At 43.1% G+C, this 26,324-nt stretch overlaps 1 protein-coding gene across 8 annotated transcripts in view; it reads left to right on the top strand.

Moving 5' to 3' along the window:
• The first annotated feature begins 12,090 nt into the window (after positions 1 to 12,090).
• Positions 12,091 to 26,324, top strand: part of SMARCA2 (SWI/SNF related BAF chromatin remodeling complex subunit ATPase 2) — a 160,286-nt gene continuing 146,052 nt past the window's right edge. For 2 of the 8 annotated variants that reach the window (XM_072959549.1, XM_072959541.1), the window contains exons 1-2: positions 14,321 to 14,592; positions 25,474 to 25,739. In XM_072959549.1, the coding sequence (XP_072815650.1) occupies positions 25,515 to 25,739 (225 nt within the window). In that variant the 5' untranslated portion in view covers positions 14,321 to 14,592; positions 25,474 to 25,514. Of the gene's footprint in view, positions 12,263 to 12,811; positions 12,965 to 13,897; positions 14,009 to 14,129; positions 14,297 to 14,318; positions 14,593 to 25,473; positions 25,740 to 26,324 lie in introns of those variants that run through there. The other 6 variants (XM_072959542.1, XM_072959544.1, XM_072959546.1 and 3 more) reach the window with 6 other exon arrangements.

Here is a 26,324-nt window from a genome sequence, read left to right as displayed (position 1 = left end):
GAGAGATGAGAGTAACTACAATGGGTGGGTCAGCTGGAGAAGGCTTTATGGGGTAAGAAATAGCACCGGAGCCAAAGAAGCATCAAAGGGAAGGTGGGTATCATAGGCAGGAAGAACGGTGCAAAGGAAGGCGCGGGTGAAGTTACTTTTGTGTGTTGAATAATGTGTTACCATTTGGCCTAAGGAAAGGGTCTGTGATAGAAGATGAGGCTGGAAAGGATGGATTCCTGTTTGAGGAGGGGCCTTTGAACTTGACTAAGGAGCCTGGACTTCGTTTTTTGAACAATGAGGACTCACCCAAGGTTCTTGAGCACACAGAAGATGGGTAAGGTAGTGCTATGAATAAGGTTCAAGACAGCCAGGTGTGAAGAATGAACTGGTGAAGAGAATGACTGGAAACAGAGTCAACAGTCAAACAATAACCTATTACAAAAGCTTTTTCAACATGGAAAATCCTTATGGACTAATATAACACGTAAGCAAGATACAATTAGAAGCACAGACTGTGATTACAATGGTACAAAAACATATACATTAGGAAAGACTAGGAAGAACTACAAGTAAATTCTAAGTGATCGGGTCTGGCTAGAGGAAGTCTGGATTTGTTTTCCTTTAATCAAATTTTTGGTGCATGGTCATCGTTTGTCATTGCAAAAAAATGCATTAAATTTAAAAAATACTGACAGAAAAAGAGGTGCTTGAAGGGGACAATAATTTTAGATAAAATGATGTCTTAGGCTTTAGACTTAGTAAGATAAAAGAAAACCATTTTAAGGTGGGTGGCGTTGGGGCAGCTGGAGATACAGGACCGAAATTTTGGGGAGTGGTCAACAGTTGACACCCTGTTTTGTGAGCCAGAAGAGTGGCTGAGAATTTGGAAAGAGTTCAACACAAAAAGGACAGAGCAAGAAGGTGCAGAAAAGGATGAGGAATGAAGTTTATGGGCAGGACAGAGCATCAGTTACCGGAGAAGGAAGAGTATTAAGACCTGTTAGGACAAAGAGACTAATGCAAGTTAGTAGTTCATAAAGGAGTTGACCTCTTCTAACAATTAGAAAAAAATTAGGGTGGGGAAAAGCCATTGTTTCTAAGTTCTTGGACTGATGGAGCTGAGAAAAATAATAGCAATAATAGCAGCTACATTATTGAGTGTTTTCCTCTATGTTAACATCATATGTACATGGCATCAGCTGTCCGTTTATGATTCTCTAGCAATGCCTTGTATTGAGTGCCATTATTATATTATCCCAATTTATAGGTAAGGAGACTGAGACGGAGAATTTTAGATGGAAGGACCTTTAAAGATTATTTGGCACAAATCCCTCCATTTTATAAGTGAAATTAAAAGGGCTCACAAGTCTTCTGTATAGCACGGGGAACTATATTCAATACCTTGTAATAGCCTATAATGAAAAAGAATATGAATAGGAATATATATATATATATATATATATCTGAATCACTGTGCTGTACATTAGAAGTTAACACTATAAACAGACTACACTTCAATATAAATAAATAAATAAAGTATATTGAAGACATTCAAAAAAAGGGAGGGGGCTCACAAGTCAAGGTCACATGATTTGTCCAGGTCAGAGTCTCACTTGAAGAAGAGGAGCTCATGTTGGAGGGAAGTTATGCATCCAAGTTCCTCCTAAGTGGTGGCCAGCCTACCTCCTGGTGTTGCTGAGCCTTGCCATCATTTGTTACGGATTTTCAAAACTGATATTGAAACAACTTCAGTGCTCTTTCCTCATACTTCCTTTCCACATTTTCTCAATATATAATAAATTGTCTAAATGGGCAAATTCTGATGCTTATGTCACTCAGTGTTACTTGGCTGCTCCAAGTAGTTTTCCTATTTCGTATTAGCAACATTTTATCAGATAACATATATGCCACTGCTTTTAAAGGCTGGTAATGAATCTATCACTACAGTGGGAATTTTTTTCTTAGAGCGGGGGGCAGGGTGAATGTTGTTTAGGAGAGAAGAAAGTTGTAGTCATCCAGTAGAACACTGATTACAAGTTTAATGTTACACATTCATAATCCAGTCCTACCTGAGCAGGTGTTCAGATTATAAATTGCTCCACTGATTTTATCTTTCAATGTTTATGTTAATAGATTTATTCATAGATGGAAATAGTTTCTAAATAGCTTTGCCTTGTTTTCACAGGTACCCTGTGAAATTAGCATAGGCCAGATACTATACCCTTGACAATAACCAACAAATCCATTATGAATCTTCTAAAATCTTGGACCCTGGAAGTCTTACTAGCAAATTTCACCAGGGTAGGAAATTATATTTTGTTGTTAACATAATATGTGGCCTGATACATGAAAATATAATCATGGACAAAAATTTCCTTGTTATTAAATTGAATTAGGATATGTGCCCACTTCACTAGATTTTCAAAGTCTAAAACTGTTGCACATGCAATGTTAGATATATTTGTATGTTATCTGGCTTTAAATATTGGTTAAACTTTATCTTAAATATCTTTTGTAGTTTTTTGGCTATACTCACACATACTAACCCTGGTACTACCAATATCTTTGTATAAATGACTTAACAAAGAATGATTCTATTATAAAATTGTAGCTATTATTGCTATATTATGATGGCCATGCAGGAAAAAAAGGAATTGATAAATATTTATAATATCCACCTATTTGATGATTATATGCAGAAAAATAAGAGCTGAGATAGATTTATTTCATTGTCATCCATCACTATGTACTTGATATCCATATACCAAAAATGATGGTCTAATATGGGAGCTTGGTGGAAATTTTTATTTTACTAAAATTCATATAATATATCCTTAATGATCATGAGACCCCATGTTTTAATAAACTGACCTTAAAGGAGAATATTTAGGTGAGGGCAGATAGTTCCTGAGATGTGTATCCCCAAATGATCCAAAGAGTGTTTTCCAACTCACTGTGAATTACGAGTCTTCATGGAGTATGTGCAACATAAAAAAGAGATAGAAGAAAGAACATTAACTTCAGATGATGTTGCTCTCAGAACAGGTAAGTACTGTTCTAAGAAGCTTTGTTTCAGTTTCTGTGTCTCTTGGCCCTCAGATCCGTTTCTCACTCTCCGTCACAGTTCTGTAAGGCAAGTGGGGGCCGTCCCCAGGGGGCTGCACTGCCCAGGTTCCTGTGTCAGCTGCAGTCAGCCCAAGGAGGACAAGAGACAGGACAGCTGGAGGGCAGGAGGGATGGTGAAGTCAGGGTATTCTCCCTTCTCTTTCTGTCTCTGACTGCATCTCTAGCAACAACTCTAACTCCACTGTGGTTCCAGCTGAAAACCATGATGGTTTCAGACTGTACTTGGAGACCCTGGTCTCTGGGCTGTGTTAATTCAGCCTCATCCCTTGATTCCCCTAATTTAGGGGTAATAGTGACTTCTTATTGTGGCTACTCTTGATCCCTTATCTGACTTCTCAGCTCTTCTATCACTTGGGTACCAATTTCCTGAATTAAACTCCTCTGTTTTCCTAGTTGGACCCTGACTGATACAATTCACTATGTAGCTAATTATGTGTATATTGGGTCATGATGTATAATGCATTTCATACTGAGGGTAGTTGTTAAAACAGTTTGAAAGCCTCAGTCTATAAAAATAAATTTGACAGCATGCAGTGGATAGTGCTGGGCCCACTTCCTCAGTTGGGCTTTGATGGCTGTTCCTGAGCTGAAGAACATGAACTTGAAGCCTTTTTTTTTTTTTAAGGGAAACAGCGTGGTATGGTAGAAGTTATGCTGACTGGGAGTGAGAAGAGCAAGATTCTAATCTTGGTGGGCGGCCATGAGCAGGCCATTCAGTCATGTGTTCTAGTATATTTTGCTGCCTTTGTGCATGGAACCAGAGGTTCTGAGATTGGTATGTATCTTTTTAAACCAGGAACTATTATAAGAAGTTGTAGTGCTAGCATTCAAAGTAAGACATTGGTATATAGTCTGTGATACTAGCATTTGTAGGCTGTTGGAAAGAATAGTCATTATCTAATGACTTATATTAATTAATTGATATTAATTAATTTTTATTATCTAGATCATTAGATTATGCTTCCAATAATTATTCTCCTCAACTGAAAAATAATAACGTATTATGTTAGCATTAGAAATAATAGCTCAGCATTCTGATCTTACATTCTTGGGAAAATAATAAACATTGATAGTGGCCATGGAAACTGCAGAATATCAGATAATGGTGATTACGGTCACTAACATCTGTAAATAAATCACACCATAAAGTTGAGTTATCACTTAAAGACAAATACCCCTATAAGCTTTTGCACAGCAAAGGAAACCATAAGCAAAACAAAACAACAATCTCTGGAATGGAAGAAGATATTTGCAAATGATACGACTGACAAAAGTTTAATTTCCAGAATATATAAACAGCTCATACAACTTAATAAAAAAAAACAAACAACCCAATCCAAAAATGGGCAGAAGACCTAAACAAGCAATTCTCCAATGAAGACATACAACTGGCCAATAGACACGTGGAAAAATGCTCAATGTAGCTATGTATCAGAGAAATGCAAATCAAAAGTACAATGAGGTATCACCCCACCTCACACCAGTCAGAATGGCCATCCTTCAAAAGTCCACAAATGATAAATGCTGGAGAGGTATGGAGGAAAGGGAACCATCCTATACTGTTGGTGGGAATGCAGTTTGGAGCAGCCATTATGGAAAACAGTATGGAGATGGAGATCCCTCAAAAGACTAAAAATAGACTTATCATATGATCCAGCAATCCCACTCCTGGGCAAATATCCAGAGGAAACTCTAATTCAAAAAGATATGTATACCTCAATGTTCATAGGAGCAATATATATATATATACACATACACACACACACACACACACACACACACACACACACACACACACACACACACACACACACACACACACACACACACACACACACACACACACACACACACACACACACACACACACACACACACACACACTAGCCAAGACCTGGAAGCAACCTAAATGTCCATCAACAGATGACTGGATAAAGAAGCTGTGGTATATTTATGCAATGGAATACTACTCCGCCATAAAAAAGAATAAAATAATGCCATTTGCAGTAACATGAATGGACTTGGAGATTGTCATTCTAAGTGAAATAAGCCAGAAAGAGAGAGAAAAATACCATATGATATCACTCATTTGTGGAATCTAAAAAAAGAAAGAAAGAGGACACTAATGAACTCATGTATAAAACAGAAACAGACTCACAGACATAATAAACAATCTTATGGTTACCGGGGGAATGGGAGCAGGAAAGGATACATTTGGAAGTCTGAGATTTGCAAATGTTACCACTATATATAAAAATAGATTTAAAAAAACCCAACAAATTTCTTCTGTATAGCACAGGGAACTATATTCAATATCTTACAATAACCTTTAATGAAAGTGAATATATTTATGTATATGCAGGACTGGGACATTATGTTGTACACCAGAAACTGATACATTGTAACTGACTGTACTTCAATTTTAAAAAAAAAGACAAATGCCCTGATAGGTGGATATATTTCTTAAGTAGTTTCTTAAGTAGTTCAACAAAATATAGGTAAAATGTGGTGTCAGTTTTTCTTTAAGATTCAGACATTTCCCCAACCACTGAGTCCTAAGTATTAAACAAACAAAAAATTCGTATGTTATGATGTTCTTTTATCAGCAAATCCCTTATTTCCCCCCATATTTAAGGAAAGTCTGTTACCAAAGGGCCACTAATAGTCTTCACAATAGTAAAATTCCAACAGATATCTCATTGTCTCTGATAAGATAAAGCAATTGAATACACACAATTCCAGACCAAATGTGAGTGTTCCCTTTATGCTCATCACTCACTGATGTCAGTGACTGTTCAGCTCAGTTTATCTAAGGGAAGATAAAAGCTGTCTGCCCAGCATTAAACCTTGTCCCATGCAGAATCTAGACGCTTACAACCCTTTCCCCAAACTTTTTATACTTGTTCTATATTTTCATCACTTTCTGGCTGGTAATACCACTGAAAACTAAAATAAAGCAATATTGTTATAGGATCTATTTTTATCCTTACCTGCAGAGACTGACTTTTTTTTTTCTCCCAAAGCAGATTATTTATCTCAAATTCTTTAAAGAGTCATAGAAGGTAATTTGAGTGGTTATTTCAGTTTTGATATGTTCCTGGCTTATTTTCTAATCTTCTCTTGAATTTATATAGAACTTCAAGTATAGAGAAATGACTGAAATAAGACAACAGCAGATTGTGCTTCTGTGTACTGAACTTGAATAAAGAATCTGTCGGGTGATGTAATGCAAGTCAAGCTGGAAAACGGTTGCACACAAATAAAAGGCAGCGAATGGTAAGTGAAAAGATAATTCTGGTAGTGGCTGAAGGTGGTCCAAAAGTAAAAGGCTGCAATAAAACCTAATAAAACAGCATGTGAGATGCATACAGCATATTCCGCTACCATGGCATTTGGTTGAGAAGCTTCAAAATGAGCTACTGTGTCACCTTGGTACAGAAATACATTATCACTCAGAGAAACAGTACCAATCAAAGGGCAGTAAGTATAATGGCCTGCCAAACGAAAGTTAAAATATTTGAACAATTTATGACAATAACAAAATTTTAGACCCTAAATTCACGTTCTGATTTCTAGTGTACACCTGCTCAGAGATGTGTCAGAGCCCCAAAGACATGCTGACGATAACATGGATAAAACCCTTCCTTGTCTAGTCAATAATATAAAATGGAGTATTATTGAGAAAATCTTTCAGAATGAAATTATCCTGCCTTTGGTCAGTTAGGAACTATCTAGAGAAATAACTGAATTCTATAAAAAATTTTTTTAAGGTTAGACATGTTTGGACACGTACACTCTTAGCTTTATAAAAGTTACGAAGAAGTTTAATTTCTTATCAGGAAAGATCTTAGATCTGATCTTAGATCATTGACACTGCTGATTCCTGTATGTCAATAATTCTTAGCCCCTTTGAGAATCTGATGAGGTATGTGGGCTTTCTCCACTGAAAGCGCACATTAGCATGAACACGAAATTTTGATCATAGGTTCAAGGGATTCTCAAGTGCTCCAAAGATCATTTGTATTCTACCCTCCCCCTACCCCATTATGGGCTAGAACCATGTGTTGATGACAGATCACTGGGCAGTTTTCACATGAGCAGCATAGATCGGTCTGAGTCTGAGTTTCGTCAAGCAGGGTTAAAAATTCTGACTTCATCATTTAGTCATCTCCAGGTTGTCTGATCACAGTCCTCTTGCAGTTAAAGAAGGGGTGGAAGGAGAAGAATAGCTAGAGCATGATTTATGTGTATTTATTCATAATACATGCATTCAGTATTAATACATCAAGTGCATTATAAAATACACAGAATAGAAGTTATAACAGAATGAGTGAGATAATAGAAAAAATGTAAGTGTCTTGGTAATCATGATGCTGTCATACTGTCACTCGCTAATATCTCAAGGCAAAATATAAGCTCAGGTCCGAATTCATCATTATGGATGGTTAACATATATTCAGATTTCCTTGAAATAGTCTTGGATAACTGAATGTTTTTGACCTGTTTCTTGCCCGATCTAATTAGACCGATGTTGCTTTCACTCATCAGTATGGCTGGCAAAGAACTCTTAGAGGTTAAAGTGGCAGATCTGATCTTGATTTTCACCTGTGCTCGCATTATCGGATTTATCTCCATTTTTCATTTCTTTGAAGGGATCTTTTTAGGCCACTTGTTTTTCAAATATGAGGGTTGATTGGTGAAAGCCAGAAAACATAATCTGTGGAAACTGTAAACTTCAGGCAATGTCTGTTCCTCTCAGTCTCTTTATCAGTAAAATGGGGATGATACCACATATCTCATAGGGTTAAATGGATTAAATGGCATGAGTAAAGTTCTCTGCACAGACACTGACATATGATTTAAAGGAGAACTAAAAGGGAGCTGCTCTTATAATTACTACTACTCTATTACACAATTGCCATGTATATACTCATGTTATTCCTAGCCTAATTTAAAAACCAAACAAAACCTCCTCTCACTGCTCTTTGTATGACAGCAAGAGCTGTAGCTTCTCCTCATCTCCTGCCTACCCCCACCCCCAAAACAAAACACAAACCAAAAACGTATCAGCTTTTTCAGCTTGAAAATAACATAAAGATTCTGAGCACTTAGCAATTTTGTTATTAGCATAGTTGCTAATAGCTAAGACCGGCTAAATTCTCTATGTTGGATAATCTTAATATATATCTCTCATCCTTTCATTCAACGAAGTGTGTTTTTTTTTTTTTTTGCTTAAACAACATATAATGTGTTAAGCATCCAGCTAATTGCTGAGGTTTCAAAGATGAATTGAACTTAGTCTACACCCTCCAGGCACTAGCCATCTAGTGGAGGATACCAACAAAAATTGCATCAGAGTAATAAGTGCTGTAATGGAGGTGCACACGGGTTGCTATGGAAGCAGAGGGAGACAAGTGGTTTCCTTTGCCTGGGGAGGGCAGAGAGGGCAAGGAGGGCCACTGGAAGTTACGTGGGCCGTAGCCGAGTTTTGGAGGATGTGGACTGGGGACCTGCATCTTATGGAGAGGAAAGTAATGTGTCCAGTATGGCCCCTTAGGAGCCAGCAGTTAAGCCAGCTTTCCTGAGCTCAAGCATTTGGGGGAGGTCAACAAGGCTGGCAGAGATCTTTCTGTGCACAGCTGTGATGACATGCTTGTTATCAAGCATGGATGACATGCTAAGAAGTCTGAAATTTATCATAGAATGGACTGGGAATAGACAAAAGCTTTAAAGCTAGAGAGGGGTATGATCACAAAGTGGGGTGGAATTTTGGAGGAATGGTTGTGGAGAAACTAAATTTATTGAGACTGTTGATTAGAAGAAAAGGAGTGAGGGGAGTGTTTATTTCAGTAATAAATTTACTTGCTAATTCTAAACTCTTCACTAAATTAAACGTCAGCTGATTCACTTTGTCAAAGTTTAGCTTCCATTACTGTAGATGAAGTACTCATTCCCTAAATGGTCTTACTTGCTCCTGTTCAAAGCTAGGCCACATTTCAGCCAGCATTAACAGTTTGCCTGGGGAAACTAGAAGCTTCCTGACTTTGTGCGTGGAATTCTTCTTTATGAAGGTATTATAGCTAGGTATCACTTTTCAAACCCAGTCTCTTCTCTGTACAGAACGCCAATCATGGCAGACTTACATCACAAGTGAATGTGGCCATATAGACATGAAAAAGTGACTTCTATCCCTTGATGCCAAACTAGAAAGAGAAAGGCAAGTTCACAGAACACATTATGACTCATCAGAGTCCAAAAGGAAAAGCTTCATGTGAACATAGTATCCTGTGCAGCCTTCTAGAGTCCTTTTAGCCTCCAACTCTATTTGCTTTTCTCTGATTTTCTACAAAACAAAAGAACCCCAGCAGTGTCCTCCTTAATATCAATTGTTAAATTTTGCTTTACCTCGGAGATGAAACTCATGCCCTGGGTTGTGCATGTCCTTGTACTGAGTGATTGGCATTGCCTTTTCATTTCTCCTGAGCATAGATCTTATTTGATAAAGTTCCTACTTGGTGCAGTGCAAGCTAGAAACAAGATAGATCTTAGAGGAAAGACCTGAAGGGAGAAGGTGGTACTTTCTCAGACCAATGTGAAGGGAAAAGGAGATGCAGTATCTGTATTTAATCTCTGCTCCCAGGGATGGATTTTATTTTTCCATTCCCATAGTTGTACATATAATGCGTGGATACCAGTTCCTCCAAGTACTGCGTCAAAATTTTATATGAACTGAAGAATATACACATGTAACAAAGGCAGTGTTTTCTTCTGTACTTTCTGTCTGACAAAATGCAGAAGGAATGGCCAGTCTCTTCCTCCAGTGGCTCACTAAGATGATTGTTCTCTTTTTGAAATTTGGCATGGCTTATGAAGGTGGAATCTTAGAAGGATAAAGGGCACTTATTCACAAGGGAGTAGAGATGAAATCCTCAACTTCTGAAAATTGGCATGTGAAATTGGCATGCCAGGGAAACAGATTAACTCCCCCCACTCCAAATTAAAACCTTATATTACGTAACGTATTGAACATCACGATTAGGTTAAAGCCCTTTTGTAGATGGCAGGATTATCCCGCTGTATTATTGTAAGTTGCAATTTATTAGGCAGTTGGAAGTTATACTTTTACCACATTGCTAATTTTGTTTATGATTTCTTGCCTAGTTAATAGTTATACTGGCATATCCTCGGGCAGAAGAACGAGTTCTTACAATAGCATCTTCAGGGCATACTATATTCTGTTTCTTTTAGACGTGTTATCTTTTGTTGTCTTGAGGCTCACTTTGGGGTAGACAGAAAATTATGAAGCTCAGGGTAACAGGCATGTAGCAAAACCTTAGAAAATTATAGAATGCATGATCCTTGACACTCAGAGCTACCTGACAATGGTACCCTTGCAAACTCCTTTCACCAGCAATGGACCAGGAACATAAACAGTTCTTGCCACTTGACCACATGCAGCACATTGCAGCCGTGTTCCTTCCACAGCTTCTGGTCTTCAACTTATCTGGTGCATAGTTTTAAGCATCCTAGAACTGTATTTCAGACCCGGCTGCTCAAACAGAGTTAATTTTGCAACAGTAAAATGATCTTAAAATAGGATTTTACTCTGGTGGGGGGGTCCTCAACCAAAGTCACAGTGCACTTTGAATGACTAATTTAAGCCATTACATTACAAAATAAGGGATAAATCATACTTTTCATAATACTACCATATAGGAACAGTTTTAATTGTTAAGAGTCAAGCACCTACATTAATCTGAGTCTAAAATAATAGGCCCCTGATTTAAAATCTCCTAACATTCTTTCACACTTCGTAAAACTAAAAATAAAATTGTCTCAGCAAACACTGACCTATTCGTCCAGCCAAAGTGCTGTATTTCAAGGAAAATTGGAACAAGGGGTCTCAAAACCAAGTGCCAGCAGTCTACTGTTTGTAGCATTAAGTGGTCTTAAATATGGTATGGGAGAGATGAGACTACGGACAGGATAGAGTAAAAGATTTATTCCCCTTTTTAAATCAAAAGCAGATTCCAGGCTTCAGCTGTCCCCTAGCCCGCCTGCCCCGCCCCCACGAGGTGGTTTTCCCCTATTTTTGTATCTATTTTACTCCACGATGACAGGTGAGGGAAGGTTAAAGCACTGTGTCTGGTCACAAAGTAAACAGAGGGGTTAGGGCGAGTTTATTTACTTATAAGGCGTTCTGCCTCTCAGCTGTTTTCCCCTCATTGGCATTTGGAAGCTTGCAGTCCTTTAGAAAAGAGACAGATTTGGCAGGAATGTTCTTTGTGCCCGCCTTCCTTTTTTTACGGGGGAAAAGGGGAACAGATTTATAATTACAGCCTTGGGTGGCGGGGGGCCGGGGGGGAGAAAAAGTTTCGGGCGGCACATTGAAGCCTGTTTCTTTTCGTGGTCAACACCCGTGCCACAAACAGCTTTGGTGCCAGTCGGAGCCCTCCCCTTGTCCCCTCCCTTTCCCTCTGCAGGCTCGCTCTGGCAGGCGGAGGCACAGTTAAATTCCAGCACCTTCTCCACATACCCCCAAACTACTACGCGCTATTACTACGACTGCCTCCCCCCTCCCCCCTTCCCCGCCCCCCTTTGCCTCCGCTTCCCAGCCTCCCGGGAGGAGACCGGCAGCGCCCCTGGAAGAAGACTGCCAGGGAGGGATAACGGGCGCCCAACTCCATCAAGGGCTTGGGGCTTTCTGCGTCCTGCGCAGTTTCTCTGCTCCAGGCACAAACGCTGCCTGAGAGCCGGCGCCTTGCAGATACATATGAATCCACGCATACAGCAGAGCTGTCTCGATCCACATTCTTGCACACTGCCCCCGCCTCCCCTCGCCTCCCCCCACCCGCTGCCACGAGCTCCCGGAGTCGCTGAGCAGAGCGAGTGACAGGCATGTCCCTCCAACCCGCGCCCGGGCGGTCAGGGAGGAGCGGCGCGCGGGGCCAACTGCGGCGCGTCTTCCGGCGCCCGTGGAGGCGGCGAGGGTGGGACACGGGGCGGAGCCGGAGTTTAGGAAGAGGAGGGGATGGCTGTCATCAATGAAGTCATATTCATAATCTAGTCCTCTCTCCCTCTGTTTCTGTACTCTGGGTGACTCAGAGAGGGAAGAGATTCAGCCAGCACACTCCTCGCGAGCAAGGTAAATATAACTTACAACTCCTTTCTCCTCTTTCCCCTCCCTCGGGCCTCCCGCCTGCAGCCACCGCACAAACCCCACCGCGCCGCCTTCGCCGGGGATTATTCATTATCATCCTAATTATTATTTATTGTGCATGCACCAAGACCAAAACAAACAGGCGGGCCAACCGCCACAACAAAAAAAGCCCGCCTCCTCCCCTCGGGCCTCAGGTGGAATGCTCTAACGACAGCTCCCGGGCGGCGGTGGAAGAAACGGGAAAGTTTCAACCGTACCTTGCTGTTCTAATAATAACAGTAATAATTACTACTTCAAGGAGGCAAGGGAAGGAAAATCCCAACAAACCACAGCTTTGACCCTAGGTAGGCAGTTCGCGATGTGCTGCCAACTCAAGGTTGCAACACACACCTCGGCAAGGTTGCAATCCCCTCATCCCCTTAAAAGCTGGGTTGGGGGGTGGGCGGGGAGAGGCAGAAGGACCGGAGAAGAGGATGGAAACGCGACAGTTTTTCCCAATCAGTCCTCCCCGGAAGAGTTGGAAAGGGAGAGGAGCCGGAGCTGGCGGCGGGGAGCCAACGACCGCGGCTGCCACCCGCTTCCCGGAGACTTGTTTAAAGGGCTCGGGCTGCGGAGACGCGAGAGGATCGCGGCGGGAGAAGCCAGAGCTGGCGCGCCGAGGCGGCGGCAGCCACCTCCGCCGGGCCGGTGCGTGCGGGATGGCGGAGGTGTCACCTCCACTTTACGCGTTCCCTCGGGCGGGGATGGGGACGCCGACCCGTTGGCAGGCCTTTAGGCAAAAGGGCTGCCGGGGGGGCTGCCCTCAGGGCACTGCAGACGTCCCTGCCCCTGGTACCTGGCGGCCGCACGTTCTCGGGTGTTGAAGTTCGGGGTGCCCGGCCCCGGCCGCACTGCTGGGAGGGAGGGAGGAGGCCCCGAAGAAGGAGGTCGGAGATGCCCGCGGGGCTCAGTTACCCTGCCCTCCCCCTTCCCGTGTTTGTTTTCTTTTGCTTTGCGTCTTTCCCGAGCTTGAGCCGCGGAAACCGCAGGCGTGGGTCGCCCGGGATCGTCCGGGTGGTAAGGGCATGCTGGGGCCCGGGAGAGCCACCGTGGCTGCGGGCCGAGGAGGCCATGATCCGGATAATCCTCTCTGCCTGACTGTCACAAACAGGACCCGCGCGCACCCGGGCAGCGGCAGTGTCGTTCGCCGGAGAAGGGGAAGGGCTGCAGGGGGGAGGAGGGCGGGAGGCGGGGAGACGGGGTGGGAGCCTCCTCCCGACGATGACACGCACCCCTTCCTTTTCGCTCCCTGCTTACGAGTTTGCTTTATTCCCATCCCAACCTGGTTTACCCCTTCCTCTGCTCTCCCCCTCCATCTGGCCGTCTTCCCTCCTCCCGTTTGCGTTGCAAAACACGGCCATGCCATCTGCAAAGGTGTCGCGATGCACTTCCCCAAATAACCAGTCCGGCGCGCCAGCCCCTAGTCGCCCTCCGTCTGCGGGAGCACACAGAGCGGGGCTCCACGGGTGCCCCGCACCAGGCCTCGCAGCCTGGGCGCAGTTGACCCGCACGGGGCGGGGCGCAGCAGTGCGGGCTCCAGGGGGACACCCTCGCTGGGGTTCTGGCACTCCGGCCGGTTTCCGGTACACGCGGGGAAATCGCCTCCTGCCAGTGTCTGCACGCTCGCCCCCGCCTCCGCCGCCTGGATTGCATTATTATTTTTATCCGGGTTGCAGTTTGCAGCAGATCCTGGTGAGCGCGGGGCTGGCCGGACTGCTCGGGGGGGTGGGGTTGGGGGGGCGGAGGGAAGTTGGACGTGAATCAGGCAGGAAAAAAAAGTTTGGCAGGGAGGCTGAGTAGGGAGGTAGGGTGGGAGGAGGGCAGCGAGCTCCCGCGGCTTGCGTCTCCGCGCCCTCGGGGCCGGCGCGAGTGTGTCTGCGCCTGAGTGTGTGTGTGTGTGTGTTGTGCGCTCAGGGGCCAGCGCGTCGGGAGCAGCGGCACGGGCAGCCGCTCCTGCCCGAGGAGCCCCGGGAGGACAAGGCGAGGTTTGGTGGCGGGGGGTGGGGTGGGTGGCGTGTGCGTGTGGCTGTGAGTGTGAGTGTGCGCGCGCGAGCGGCAGAGAATCAGGAAGTCACAGCAGCGAAGCGCACACAGACATGTTTGATCGCCGTGACATGACGCGCGCGAAGGAGGAAGCGGCAGCGGCGGCGGGGGCCGGGCCGCGGGCTCCGGCGCCGGCCTAGGGCTCCGGCCGGGAGACACGCTCCGAGCCGCCGGCCGCGCCGGCACTGCAGGCTCGGCGAGCCCCGCGCCTCTTTTTGTTCCGCGTCCCCCAGGTAAGGAGCCTACGCCGCCGCCCGCCGTGTGCGGAGCTTTCCAGCTCTTTCCTTGCCGGCCCCCTCCGGTCTCCCGGCTTGCCTTTCCTGCTAAGTCAGGCAGGCGAGGGAAACCGGCCCCCGGCCCTCCGATCGATCGCGTGGAAAACTTTCCAGCGGGAGGCACGGTGAGGGGAAGAAGAAGGCCTTACTGGCTGCTGTCCCTTGTCAGTTCTTTCTCCTCCGGGTCCGGAGAGTGGAGTCGCTGCTCCCTGGGGTTGTTGCACGTTCAAACTTAGGGCCTAAACGTGCCTCATGCTCTCGCAGGATTTACTCCAGCAGTGAACTAAATATTCAGAGTCGTCCACTTGGTCTTGCCAGGCGTTTGGATTTTTTAAGAGCAGGAGACAGGCTTGGGAGTCGATGGAAATAGGGTGTTGTGCAGAACCCATTCCTTCTTTAATGTCTGCAGCGGGTGTTATGTAATTTTAGTAGCACATGAGTGCAAAGCCCATACTGGGCTTCTCCCCTCCTTTGTTTATATAACTTTGGGGAGAGTTTTGCAAGGTTGTCGCCTCGTTTTTACCTCCTCCTTAACCTGATGGAGGTTGGTGGTTTTGAAAAAGCAAGGCAACCTGGGCTAGTATTTTAAGGAGATGTGTCATCCTTATCTCCTGGTTATTATATAGGCTGTGTTCCTAACTATGAGTGATGTTGGCGCATAAAGAAGGTATTAAGGATACGCGTTTGCCTACTGCATTGAGTAGTTATTTCTAACGTCCACGCGTTACCAGTAGCAGAAAATTTCAACTTCCATTTCTAAAGGACTTTTTAATTTACACCGGCTGTGCCCGGCTTGTAGGAAGAGAATGCTTGTAGGAACAGAAAGATTGTTGCTTGCGTGCTGAGTGGAAGAAAATTCCTCTCTAAAAATCTAACTAAGGCTCAGAAACCTCTGAGAGCTCTACTAAGATAAAAGCCATGTCCAGTGTTCTGTGTGTGTGTATACTGACATATGCACATGCAAATGTTGGTTCAGTCATATTTTCCACCAGTTATTGGGGGACCACAACCTCAGGTTTGTTTGCCAACACTAGACGTACCTGGCTTCTAGCCTCTTCTAGCACTCTGGTCAAAGTGTTGAGAGGTGTGGCAGGTTTGAATCCCAGTGAATGCATTGTTATGCAAATGAAGACACACTTTCTCCTTTAGGAATCTAATTGCCCTTTTATTCTCCTGGACTTTTTAAAGCTCCCTGACAACTCGATTGTTTGCTACTGGAAAGAGGGGATTTGGAGATACCTGTAAGGACAAAAGATAGTTACTGACGTGGCCTGAAGCAAAAAACCAAACCTGTAGACAGCTGCCCATCTACCTTGTTGGGGGACATGAAAGAGAGAAGCCATCTTGGTGAAGAACATTGTAAAATAAATTAGGAGTTAGGGGATATCAGAACCCTTGAAGAATTCAAGGGCAGGGGTGAGGGGGCGGTTCCTTGAACACAGCTTCTTTCTCTCCTGAGCAACTTCAGTTACATCCCAGCTTCGGGAATGGCTGCACTGTGTTGTTTCACAGAAAATACTCACTGCAAGAGAGTGTTCAAAGCAGCTTTAGATCTTCTCTTTTGTTCATTTTTTAAAAGTGGTTTTTGAGCATTTCTTGTCAAATTTCTTAAAAAGTGCTTTAACTAACACCTGAGGCTTGAAATTGACCAAAAATTTAAAAAAAAAAAGAGGAAGAAGAAGAAAAAGTGCCTCCACTCCTGTTATACTGCTAATGTTTGGATTCTGTTTAAAATATTTCTGAAGATATAACCAGAAAGTAACGCTTGAGCAAATGATTATTTAAAACTTTTTTCTTTGATTGAGTTTAAGGTAAGTTGACTAGCATAACAGCTTATCCCATGTTTTTCTAGAAGATAATTGTGATACCTCTTCTATTATGGTACTATTTTGACATTTCATTTTAAAAGGCTTTTATATGTTAGAACAAGATGGTAAAAGAGAGGAGTTTCATATATTATAAAAGTGATGTCTCCCTCTCGTGTTTTCATTTTTTTTTTCTCTTGGGAGTCTTCCTTTGTAAACAAGGCCTTTGTCAAACTCTCCTAGGTCAGCAGCTTTTTGATACTCCAGAGAAATAATAAATCACCACATATGACATCTTGACACAGTGCCTTGAGAACAACTGAATTATCACAAGTACAATGCTGAGGAGTGTTTCTCAGCACCGGCACACTGAGGCGGGGTTCTTAGGGCCCCATTTAGCCACTGGCAGCTTTGATTCTCACTGTTTCTGGCCAAGATGATTTAAGAGAAGTCATGGACAGTATGTTGCTTAACACGAGTGGCCTTAAACTATGTAAATGAGTCACATTTCTCTTCTGCAGTATTTCTGGTGAACAGATGAGAAAATTTCCCTAATGTAAAATGCCATTTTGGGGTGCTACATCTGATGTTTTTTCTTATCACTGTTTTCTGTGGAAAAACTATCATATCAATTGCTCCTTTTCCTTAAATGTGTTCTGTAGATTGGGAACAACAGAGGATGCTGAATTTTTTGTCGTTGTTGGAAGAGTTTGTTTATGGAACTTTAATCTCTAGCTGGTTAATAAAGTCATGGATCATTCTATAAGTACTTGGGGATAGAAAATACAGATGGTGGTAAATTATGTGGCAGGGTATTTTAGGAAGGCCTGGGGTGTTTATTTTTTTCTACATAGAAAGTCATGGCTTTACATTTAGCTGGGAATATAGGAGTCTGAAACTTAGTTCTGCCAGAGTCATTATGAAAGATAGCATATTTATTTGCCTAAGATATTTATCACCAAGTTAAATGGGATCTTGCAACCTGGGTTTGAAAAATCTTACAACTTTATTACTGTTTGTTATTAGTTTTTTTTCTTACCTTAATATAGCACTCTTCCCTGAAAGTGTTTAGAGAGATCTGAGATTTTAAGTATTACAAGTTTTAAAGATACAGTCAAAGATACTTTCGCAAAACAGAATATAGCTGATGAAATTCAGGAAGTAAATAGCCAAATCTTTTGACTGTTGGATAAAAAGTCATTTAATTTTAATTATGAGAGAATAACTAATTAATTTCCTCATTTGAGATGATGCTTTACATATGAAACACAGGATTTTTGCCTGAAATATTGACATAAGTTGTGCCCTTCTGGACTTCATAATTATTATATAACTGAAGCCTCGTGAATTGTGGTATTTTATTAGATACAAGACTTTCAGAACATTCAGTTATCATTAGGGAATATGCCTATATGATTTTAAACTTTTAAAAATACCGCAGTATTCTGTGTAGTTTTAGGTTTATAAGCTTCAGTCTTCTTCCAATATATCACCTATTTCTATGCAAGCACTAATATTTTAGAAACTTTTTAGAAACTGACCTATTTAAATATGGACTGATCCTTTTTGTAAATTGATAAGTGGAATTCATAGAAGTTGAGATAAATTTGAAGTTTAAAAACCATTCAATATAACTCCTTCCTTTTTAAAAAAACTGAATTCAGAATTTGGAAATTAAAATTACTTAAAAATAGAAAACAAAAAATCCCTGACCAAAAACGATTGGGATATGCTGTTTTACAGGCTAACAATAGTCCAAGGGAAAGTCTGTATCAGTTTGTGTTAGGATTGTGTTTTCTTATTTAACTTGACTATATATTTCTTTACCTATGTGATGTTATATACAGTCCAGTTTTTTCTGTCCTGCTGGGAGTTAAATCATTGAACCTGGATTTTGAATGTCCATGAGGAAGCATGTAATATCTTGGCAAATATTTGCAACTCTTTTGCAGTTTGCTCTTGTGCTGTATTCCAACATGTACTGAAATGCTACTAAGTGAAGTCTGTAATTCTGGAAAAAATGAATGACCTGCAATTGAGAATTTATGTGTTTTAAAGAATGTGCCTGAACATGTCTGAATAGCAAATGTTAACTGCACAGACCACGTGTTACAGGGAGAGAGCAGGGTGAGTGAGCTCTCCTGGTGCGTGGGGTAAATAAGGTCTTGGAGATGGGATAGGATTGTGGCTGGAGGAGGCCAGGGATGGGGTGGGAGTGGGGTGCTGATCATCTGAGATCAGAAGAAAGTCCTGAGATCACAGGGACGGAGCCTATAAGAAGCAGCGAGAAGACCAGTGTACCCGTTTTGACCTGGTTGCCCAGGGCAAGAGGTTCCAATTGGGAAGAATTTTCAAAAGATAGAGTTGGAGAAGGTAGAAAGACTTGCTTTCTAGGCCAAAGCATGAATATTTTATCCAATGTGTGTTGGAGGCTTATCTCTCAGAAGTTTGGAGCAAGAGAATTTGTGAACAAAAAGTATGTTAGATTCATCCAGCAGATTATGAATTCAAGTCCAGGGTGGGGATTGAAGCCTTCAGAGGGATCCTTGCTGTAATGTACACTTTTATACAAGAGCTCACAAGGTGTTTTCATGTGTAATATTTTATTTGCTTCATATCAAAATTGAGGTTGTAGCTGCTATTATGCCTGTTTTGTGAAAGAGGAACTTGAAATTCAGGGGTCAAATAAACTACGTGGTGATTTATTTTTTTAATGGTATATTAACATTATAAATAGTCATTATTCATTTTAATTGCAATGAACTTGAAGGGTTCAGTCTCAAATTTTTGTTGCTGCTGTGAATGTCGAGGATATTGGGGCATATTAAAGCTGGTCTAGACGTCACATAACTCGGGCTTGTTCAGCATATAATGGTCGAGTTCTACAGCTAAGACAACGTGTGCCATCTCAACCAGAAAAAGTTTTTAAAGTATGTTTTTCAGACTTTGACATGTTTACTTTTTTTTTTTTTAACGGAGGTACTGGGGATTGAACCCCGGACCTTGGGCACGCTAAGCACACACTTGGCCGCTGAGCTACCACCCGCACCCCCGGACTCTTACATGTTTAATGTCTAAATAAAATGATCTTAGCGGACAGAGAAGGAAGTGGTTATGGTTGATTCTTATCAGCATCCCGAATGTGGCTGCCTTGCAGAGGGGCCTAACAGAACCTAGGAAGGGTGGGTGTGTATGTAAATACACATGAGATGCTACATTTCAGGGTGTCGTGCTCTGCAACTAATGTTTGTTGGTTTCGTTTGTTTGCTTTGGTTTTGACCAGTTGTCTGGCAGTCTGGGTTCAGCTGAATTTCAGAAGTGATAATTATCCGCGACTACCTTTGTAATGCCCAGCCAACACTTGTCCTGGGTGAGAGGAATGCTCTGTCGCAGTGCTTTCATGTTGAGGGGCTTTTCGTACTCTGGGTTTTACCTTTTTAAAAAGAATTTTTCCTTTGTGGAAAACATGGGCTGTCCTCAACGAAGAGGTCATCGAGTTGCATCACAGGTGGACTCTTCTACGAAGGCAACTCGTGATATGCACAGGGTGACAGTGTTAAGAGTCAGGTTCCTGTTTAGGCAGTGCCTGGGGTCACGGGGCTGCAGGTTTGTCGTTCTCTCTTGTCCTGCACGGAGCTGCCTCGGAGCCCCTGCCAGGTCAGACTCTGGGCAAGGAGGGTCCTAAGGCGGTTTATTTCAAGTGTGGGCAGCAGCTCGAATCCTAATTTGTTTCCTTGACTAAATGATGCAGAGTTCACAGAAGCCCAGCAAACAGAGCAGACTTTTCATCCAACCACTTTCTAAAACATACGCGACTTTGAATGGTAAACGGGCAGGAACAGCGATGAGAAAACTGTTTTCCACGCTTTTCTAGAGTTTCGGGCCAGCCACAAGAATGTTAACGTGAAGCCCCGTGTGGTTTTTATCTGTGGCAAAAATCATTGTGCACTGTTTAAAGTTGCGCGTCTCAGACCAAGAAGCGCGAGGCCTCTGGCAGTGTTTTACCAGCTATCCCGACAGCCTTGGCTGCTGCTTTTTTTTCTTCTTTTCCAGTTTTATTATGCAGAATTATTACAGTTTGACTGCACATACACAATATATTGCATGTAAATACATATATACAGTACACTGCACTTTTTTTTAGTTTTCATATATGTACTAATTGTTGTTTCTGAGAACAATTCGATCTTTAGCTTTTTAAACTTATGTAGTTGCCTTCTTAAAAAGAAACTTCTGGTAGATTTCTTTCCTTTATCTTCATTGCTGTTCTCACTGATACTCTGCTCGCCCGTGGAGAACAGAACAGCGGTGCCTGTGTTCCAGTTCTAGAAATGTTGCTACTTCTCGTGGGGGAATTATCAATTCATTTATAGAGAGCAGCTGCATAGAAAACAAGAAACCCTTCAGGTCAGGGGAGACGGTCTGAGTCAGCAAACAGACATAAAAAGAACTCCTACCTTAATTATCTCCTGAGCCTTACCATTCTCCATAGCAGACAGAGAACTTTGGAAAGACGGAATTATTCTTAAGGATGCGAACTGGACTTAACTTTTATTTCCAATATTCCACCTTTAACTCATACCCCAAATCTTTCTGTAAATCCAGCAGAGATAAAGATCTGCTGGAGATACAATGAGGAAATGCCTTTCCCTGTCCTTCCTGATTACCTTTGGTGAAGAGGTCTTTCAGAGGTGTTGTCTAGTCGAGGTGCTTGGGATTCCCCCAGACTCTTTCTGGGACTGGAAAGCAAAAGTTTCTAGGAAATATTTATTTATTATATATTTTTACTTCAAGGCCTAGCCAAAATGTCCCCTTCTCCGTGAAGCCTCCCTGACTCCCTTCTCTTGCCTCCACCCTCCTAGAAACTGTACGTCATCTCTCCTGCCCCGTGATTGCAGTGGACACTTTGGTGATACCCCTTCTGGTCTTGCGTGTATTTTTTTTCTCTCACTGCTGTTTAGGGTTAAGTCCTGTTTCCCCATCAGACTCGCAGAGCCCTGGGGTAAGCCCTCTGGTTATTTTTGTACATCCTACATGCCTTGTGCCCAGTGGGTAGCCAGGACAGCTGGGAAGAGATGAGTTAAACGGGGCCTCCGGACCTCTGATGAAACATCACCAGCCTCTTTAATTCATAGCACTGTCTCCACCTCATATTCTCTCAAGTGCTCTTCTTTGCTTCTCTGTCCCTTCGTAAATTAACATCTGATCACAGCCAAATCCTAATCCTTCCAAAATCTCCCATCATTTCTTTCTTTGTTCCTACAGCCTCCACTTTCCACTCCTGTGCATCCTGGCTCAGCCTGAGTGAAAGCGCTCCACGCTGGCAGGTGGCCTGGCTTGCCTGATGGGGCAGTGACTCAGTTTTCGGCCAACAGGCAGTCAAGAGAGTTCTCCTTACAGATGTGACTTTGGGCAAGCTATGTGGCCCTTTCTCGCCCTCATCTTTTAAATGAGGACGTGACAAAATGTGTCCTCAAGTCTGGTCACTAAAATTATCATGAAGCACACATGGGTGTGCTTAAGTATGACTGCAAGCGTAGGGGGTCTTTGGCATTTCAGTTGATTGGAGTAAGACAGTAAGGTGTACGTCTTGTCCTGGTTGTCATGGTTGGACTGGTGACCCTTAAAATTCCATGAAGTTGAACTCCTTTTAATATGCAGATGGGGGGTGCCGGGGCTTTGAGCCAAGGGGAGGGAAAGGAGATTTGGGCTGGGAGAAGATGTCTATGGTGGTTGGAGTTGTGCGAAGCTCCAACGACTTTTATTTTTAAAAAGCACCCGCCCCCTGAGTTGTAAAGGCAAGATCAGGATGAAAGAAGGCAGGGTGTGCTGCTGAAAAATTCTTGGCTAAGAGCACAGCGGCCTGGCCCTCAGGGAGTGCTGGTCTGAGGTAGAGGGAAGCGTTAGGGGGAGGAAGGGGGCCTGGCAATGTCAGTGTAGGGGGTGGTCTGCATGCTTTACCTGCCCCCACACAGACATGTTTTCTTCATTATCTTGGCCATGTAATTATGGAGCAGGTCATCCTTATTGGTGGCAGCGTAAAACTCTCCCACCCCCGAACACAAAATAAAAATAGATTTTGAGTGTTGTCTTGTGGAGAGACCTAGCACTCCTGCCCTAGCAAGGTTATTCAAGTCATCTCCTCTCCCCGCTCCCTCCTGTGCCTGCCCCTACCCTCACCCTGCCTGCCCGCCATCCGCATCACTTCCTTGGTGCTTTGAAATAGAAAGAAAGGAGTCGAGATTCATAAGGATGCCAGAAGGGAGGGTGAGGGGGAAGCTGAGTTGGCCAATACTGGACTTGGAGCCTTGACCTCCTGCCCTGGAGGTTCACAGATGAGCACCCGCTACAGGCAAAATTGCAGGGATCTGGGAGATGCTGTGATTCATGGATAGGCAGATGCAGGGAGCCTTGAGATGCTCTGATTCCAAGGCCAGAGGAAGCCAAGAAACCCCAGAGGAAAAGCGCTTTGCCTGGGACCCCAGGGTTGGTGGTGGCCCTGAGACCGACGGGTGGCTCCCAGTCAGAAGCCAGAGAGTGTCACGTTCAAGTTGTGTGATAGTCTAGATCGCTGCCATCCGTGAGCTGTGGGACAACTTTCCTCGTTTGTATACTATGCTGTTTCTCCAAGCTGGTTTCTCGTGCGTTCGTCCACACTATTTGATGGACACATTCACATTCAGCTCAACCTTTTGAAGGTTCTCTTCTTACGAAGAAGTTTCCTATAGAACATGTTTCTATATTAACATTCCTCTATATGCCCATACTTTTCCATTTCCCATCTCATATGTTTTCGGCCTACGAAGCTGTTAGTATTATGGGATAATATATATTAAAATAGAAAACATGAAAGGTAAGACTGTCAGGCTAGCTGAGCATTTGTATCTTCATTGTTCAAACTTGTGTTGTATTGCCATTGAAGCCACTGAAGCCAGTTTCAAGGTAAACCATAACAGGAAGCAAGCAATTTCCTTTTATTCACTAAAAAATAAAGGGGTTTATTAGTGTGCTGATATACACGAAAGAACGTTATAACTTGTAGTACCCTGAATTGACGTCAGCTTCCTAAATTTGAAATGCTGACTAAACAAATACGTGTGTGTGTGTATGTAAGGGGGTGGAATGCAAAAAAAAAAAAAAAAAAGTTCCGCCTGCTGTGTTAATCACAAAGAATAAATAATAACATTTGGCTCTCTAGTGAATTGAAGGCTATAATTCACCCTCCAAACTTCCCTGTTGTTTTAGAAACCACTCGAACTGGATTCTCTTAGTCCCATCTTGTATCTGCAAAGCAGTTTGAGCGATCCTTTGGTTATAATCACTCCAAAGTAGCCTTTCTTCACTTCCTGTTTTCACCCTAATTCATGTATCAATGTTGCCTACATTCTTGCTTCCACTTTTAAGATTTCTTTGTACCTCAAACACCAATTGCTCTCTTAATTTTTTTTTTTATTTTTTAATCATCAACTCTATGAATAGTTCGCCCTTGCAATTTTGTCTATGGTTCATTCAGATCTTTTTGAGCACTTACTACGTGCTGGTTGGAGGTGCTGGGGATACAGGGGCAGGGAGAGCAGAGCAACACCTTGCCCTCATGGCCCTCACATTCTAGAGATTCCTTGAGAGGTGACTATAGCTAGGAATGGAAGTAATGTGTTGTGTTTTGTTTGTTTGTTTGTTTTGTTTTTTGTATTTCTTCTCTAACCTCTCATTTCACTGTGGAAAGAGCCCTGCTGTGGATGACTGGGCCCCTACAGTCTAATTTCATCCCTGCTATGAAGCAGTGGCTAACAAATCCATTTAGGAATTTGCGAGGTTGGCGGCAGAAGTTTTGTGTGTACAGGTGTGTGTCCCCAGGTGACAGAATATATCACAGTGACTATCAGGGGTCTTTCATCTCCATCCAGAATGTGGAAAACAGCTTATTTACTTGTTTCAGCTCATATCCAAGATTGTCATACCCACCCCAGGAGGCACTCTCCCCAGTGGGGACGCCAAGAAGTCTGGCGGCATGGGTGATGGTACATTGCTTTGCTGGAAAACCAGAATTTCCACACCTAGTCTGTGCTGGGCCCGGCTCCAATGGCCGTGGGTGACTTTTCTGGTGAATCTTAGACCCCGGAGAGGCCTAGGATGCATCCCTAGCCTCAACTGTCCACAGTTCATTAGGTTCTCCCTGCTGGGAGGACCACATCGTAAACCATCCCTTCTGATCATTTCTGGTACGGTGAAGGTGGCAGGCGCAGGGTATAACGTGAAACAAGGCACAGAGCTATGGTTTTACATGTACTATTGCATTTCAGTCTCAGCTCATAATTGTGTATGTGGTTTTTTGAACCCATACTTGTTTGACTCCCATAACCCCTATTTTCCTCATGTTTGGAAGTTCCCTTTCATTCTCAATTTGTGAACGTGTATTTCCCTTTTTAACTATCTAGAATTCCTTGTTAAGTTTTGGGTTTATTTATTATTATTTTTTTAAATGGGGGAGGTACTGGGGATTGAACCCAGGACCTCATGCATGCTAAGCGTGTGCTCTCCCACTTGAGCTATACCCTCCCCCCTAGAATTCTTTGTTAAGTTTTGAATACCCATTGACTTACAGAAATGGGTCTTGTTTGGATACTTCTTTAGGAGCTCTATATTTTAATGACTTTGGGGGGTTAATGACTTGTAAGGTGCCCAAGTAATGGAGAGCATCTGTTGACTTCAGTAATAAATTTCAAGCTTGGTTTAGAATTCTGCTTATGTGTTAAATTTGAGTTTCTCCAGTGAGCCTTTTTTTTGTATCTTAGATGATTTATATCTTTCTGGGGGATCATTTAGAGTTGTTTTTTTTTTTTCTTTTAAACAAGTGGTCTTCATAAAGACGAGGGCAGATGTATATATATCATACTCTCTCCAACATCTGGACTAGACAGGGCAGTTCTGTTTGATGTTTGTTACAGAAATGGCACCATCAAATACTAACAACTGTTTTATTCTGTTCTTAACATCATGTTCAAGACATTCCTTTTTCTTTTCTTCTTTCCAGCTCAGTATCACTCTACCCCCTGGCCGAGACAGGAGGAGTAGATGTCCACGCCCACAGACCCTGGCGCGATGCCCCACCCGGGGCCTTCGCCAGGGCCAGGACCCTCTCCTGGACCAATTCTTGGACCCAGTCCCGGACCTGGACCGTCCCCAGGTTCCGTCCACAGTATGATGGGGCCAAGTCCTGGGCCTCCTAGTGTCTCGCACCCTATGCCGACGATGGGGTCTGCCGACTTCCCACAGGAAGGCATGCATCAAATGCACAAGGTGAGAGTTCATTCTCCCATCCAGTCTTGTCTTCTGAGTCATGGATGGCTAGTAATTCCTGATAACTCCCCTCCCTCTTTTTCTACTATTGTTAACAAGAGACTCAAGCTAGGTCTTTGTCTTATCTTGTACATTATTAAAAACATACATCCTGAGGCTCTTTTATTGTTACAGATGTCGCCCTAGTCAGGAAGATCAGCCCTTGGCTTTTTAAGAAATACTGGATACAATATGCAGTCCTGACAGATTCTGTGGATTGTGGGTTATAGGTATTTTGGCTTGGTGAAGAAGTATATTAGTGAATACGTCTTGCTTTTTTCCCCGACTTTATACATTAAGTAACTTATATTATCCACCAATGAACATATTGAAAATTATTTTTCCCTAAACAGATCCCATAGGTCCCAAAGAGTAAAAGGAAAATGAGTCCTTTCCTACAGGTTTTTTTTTCAAAAAGGCTTAACTGAGATAAAATAGCTTCTAGAGAATCTGGAAAAACTCACTTTGCTTTCTCTGTGAAGTAGCTTTATTCTGGTTTTGGAAGCGGGCTCTGATTTTGCAGAGCTCAGGTCTAGTTGTTTGTTT

The sequence above is a fragment of the Vicugna pacos genome, chromosome 4, assembly GCF_048564905.1.
Source record: "Vicugna pacos chromosome 4, VicPac4, whole genome shotgun sequence".
In the NCBI taxonomy this organism is placed as follows: domain Eukaryota; kingdom Metazoa; phylum Chordata; class Mammalia; order Artiodactyla; family Camelidae; genus Vicugna; species Vicugna pacos.
Note: the sequence above shows the minus strand (reverse complement) of the source record. Positions and strands in the feature narration are given on the sequence as shown.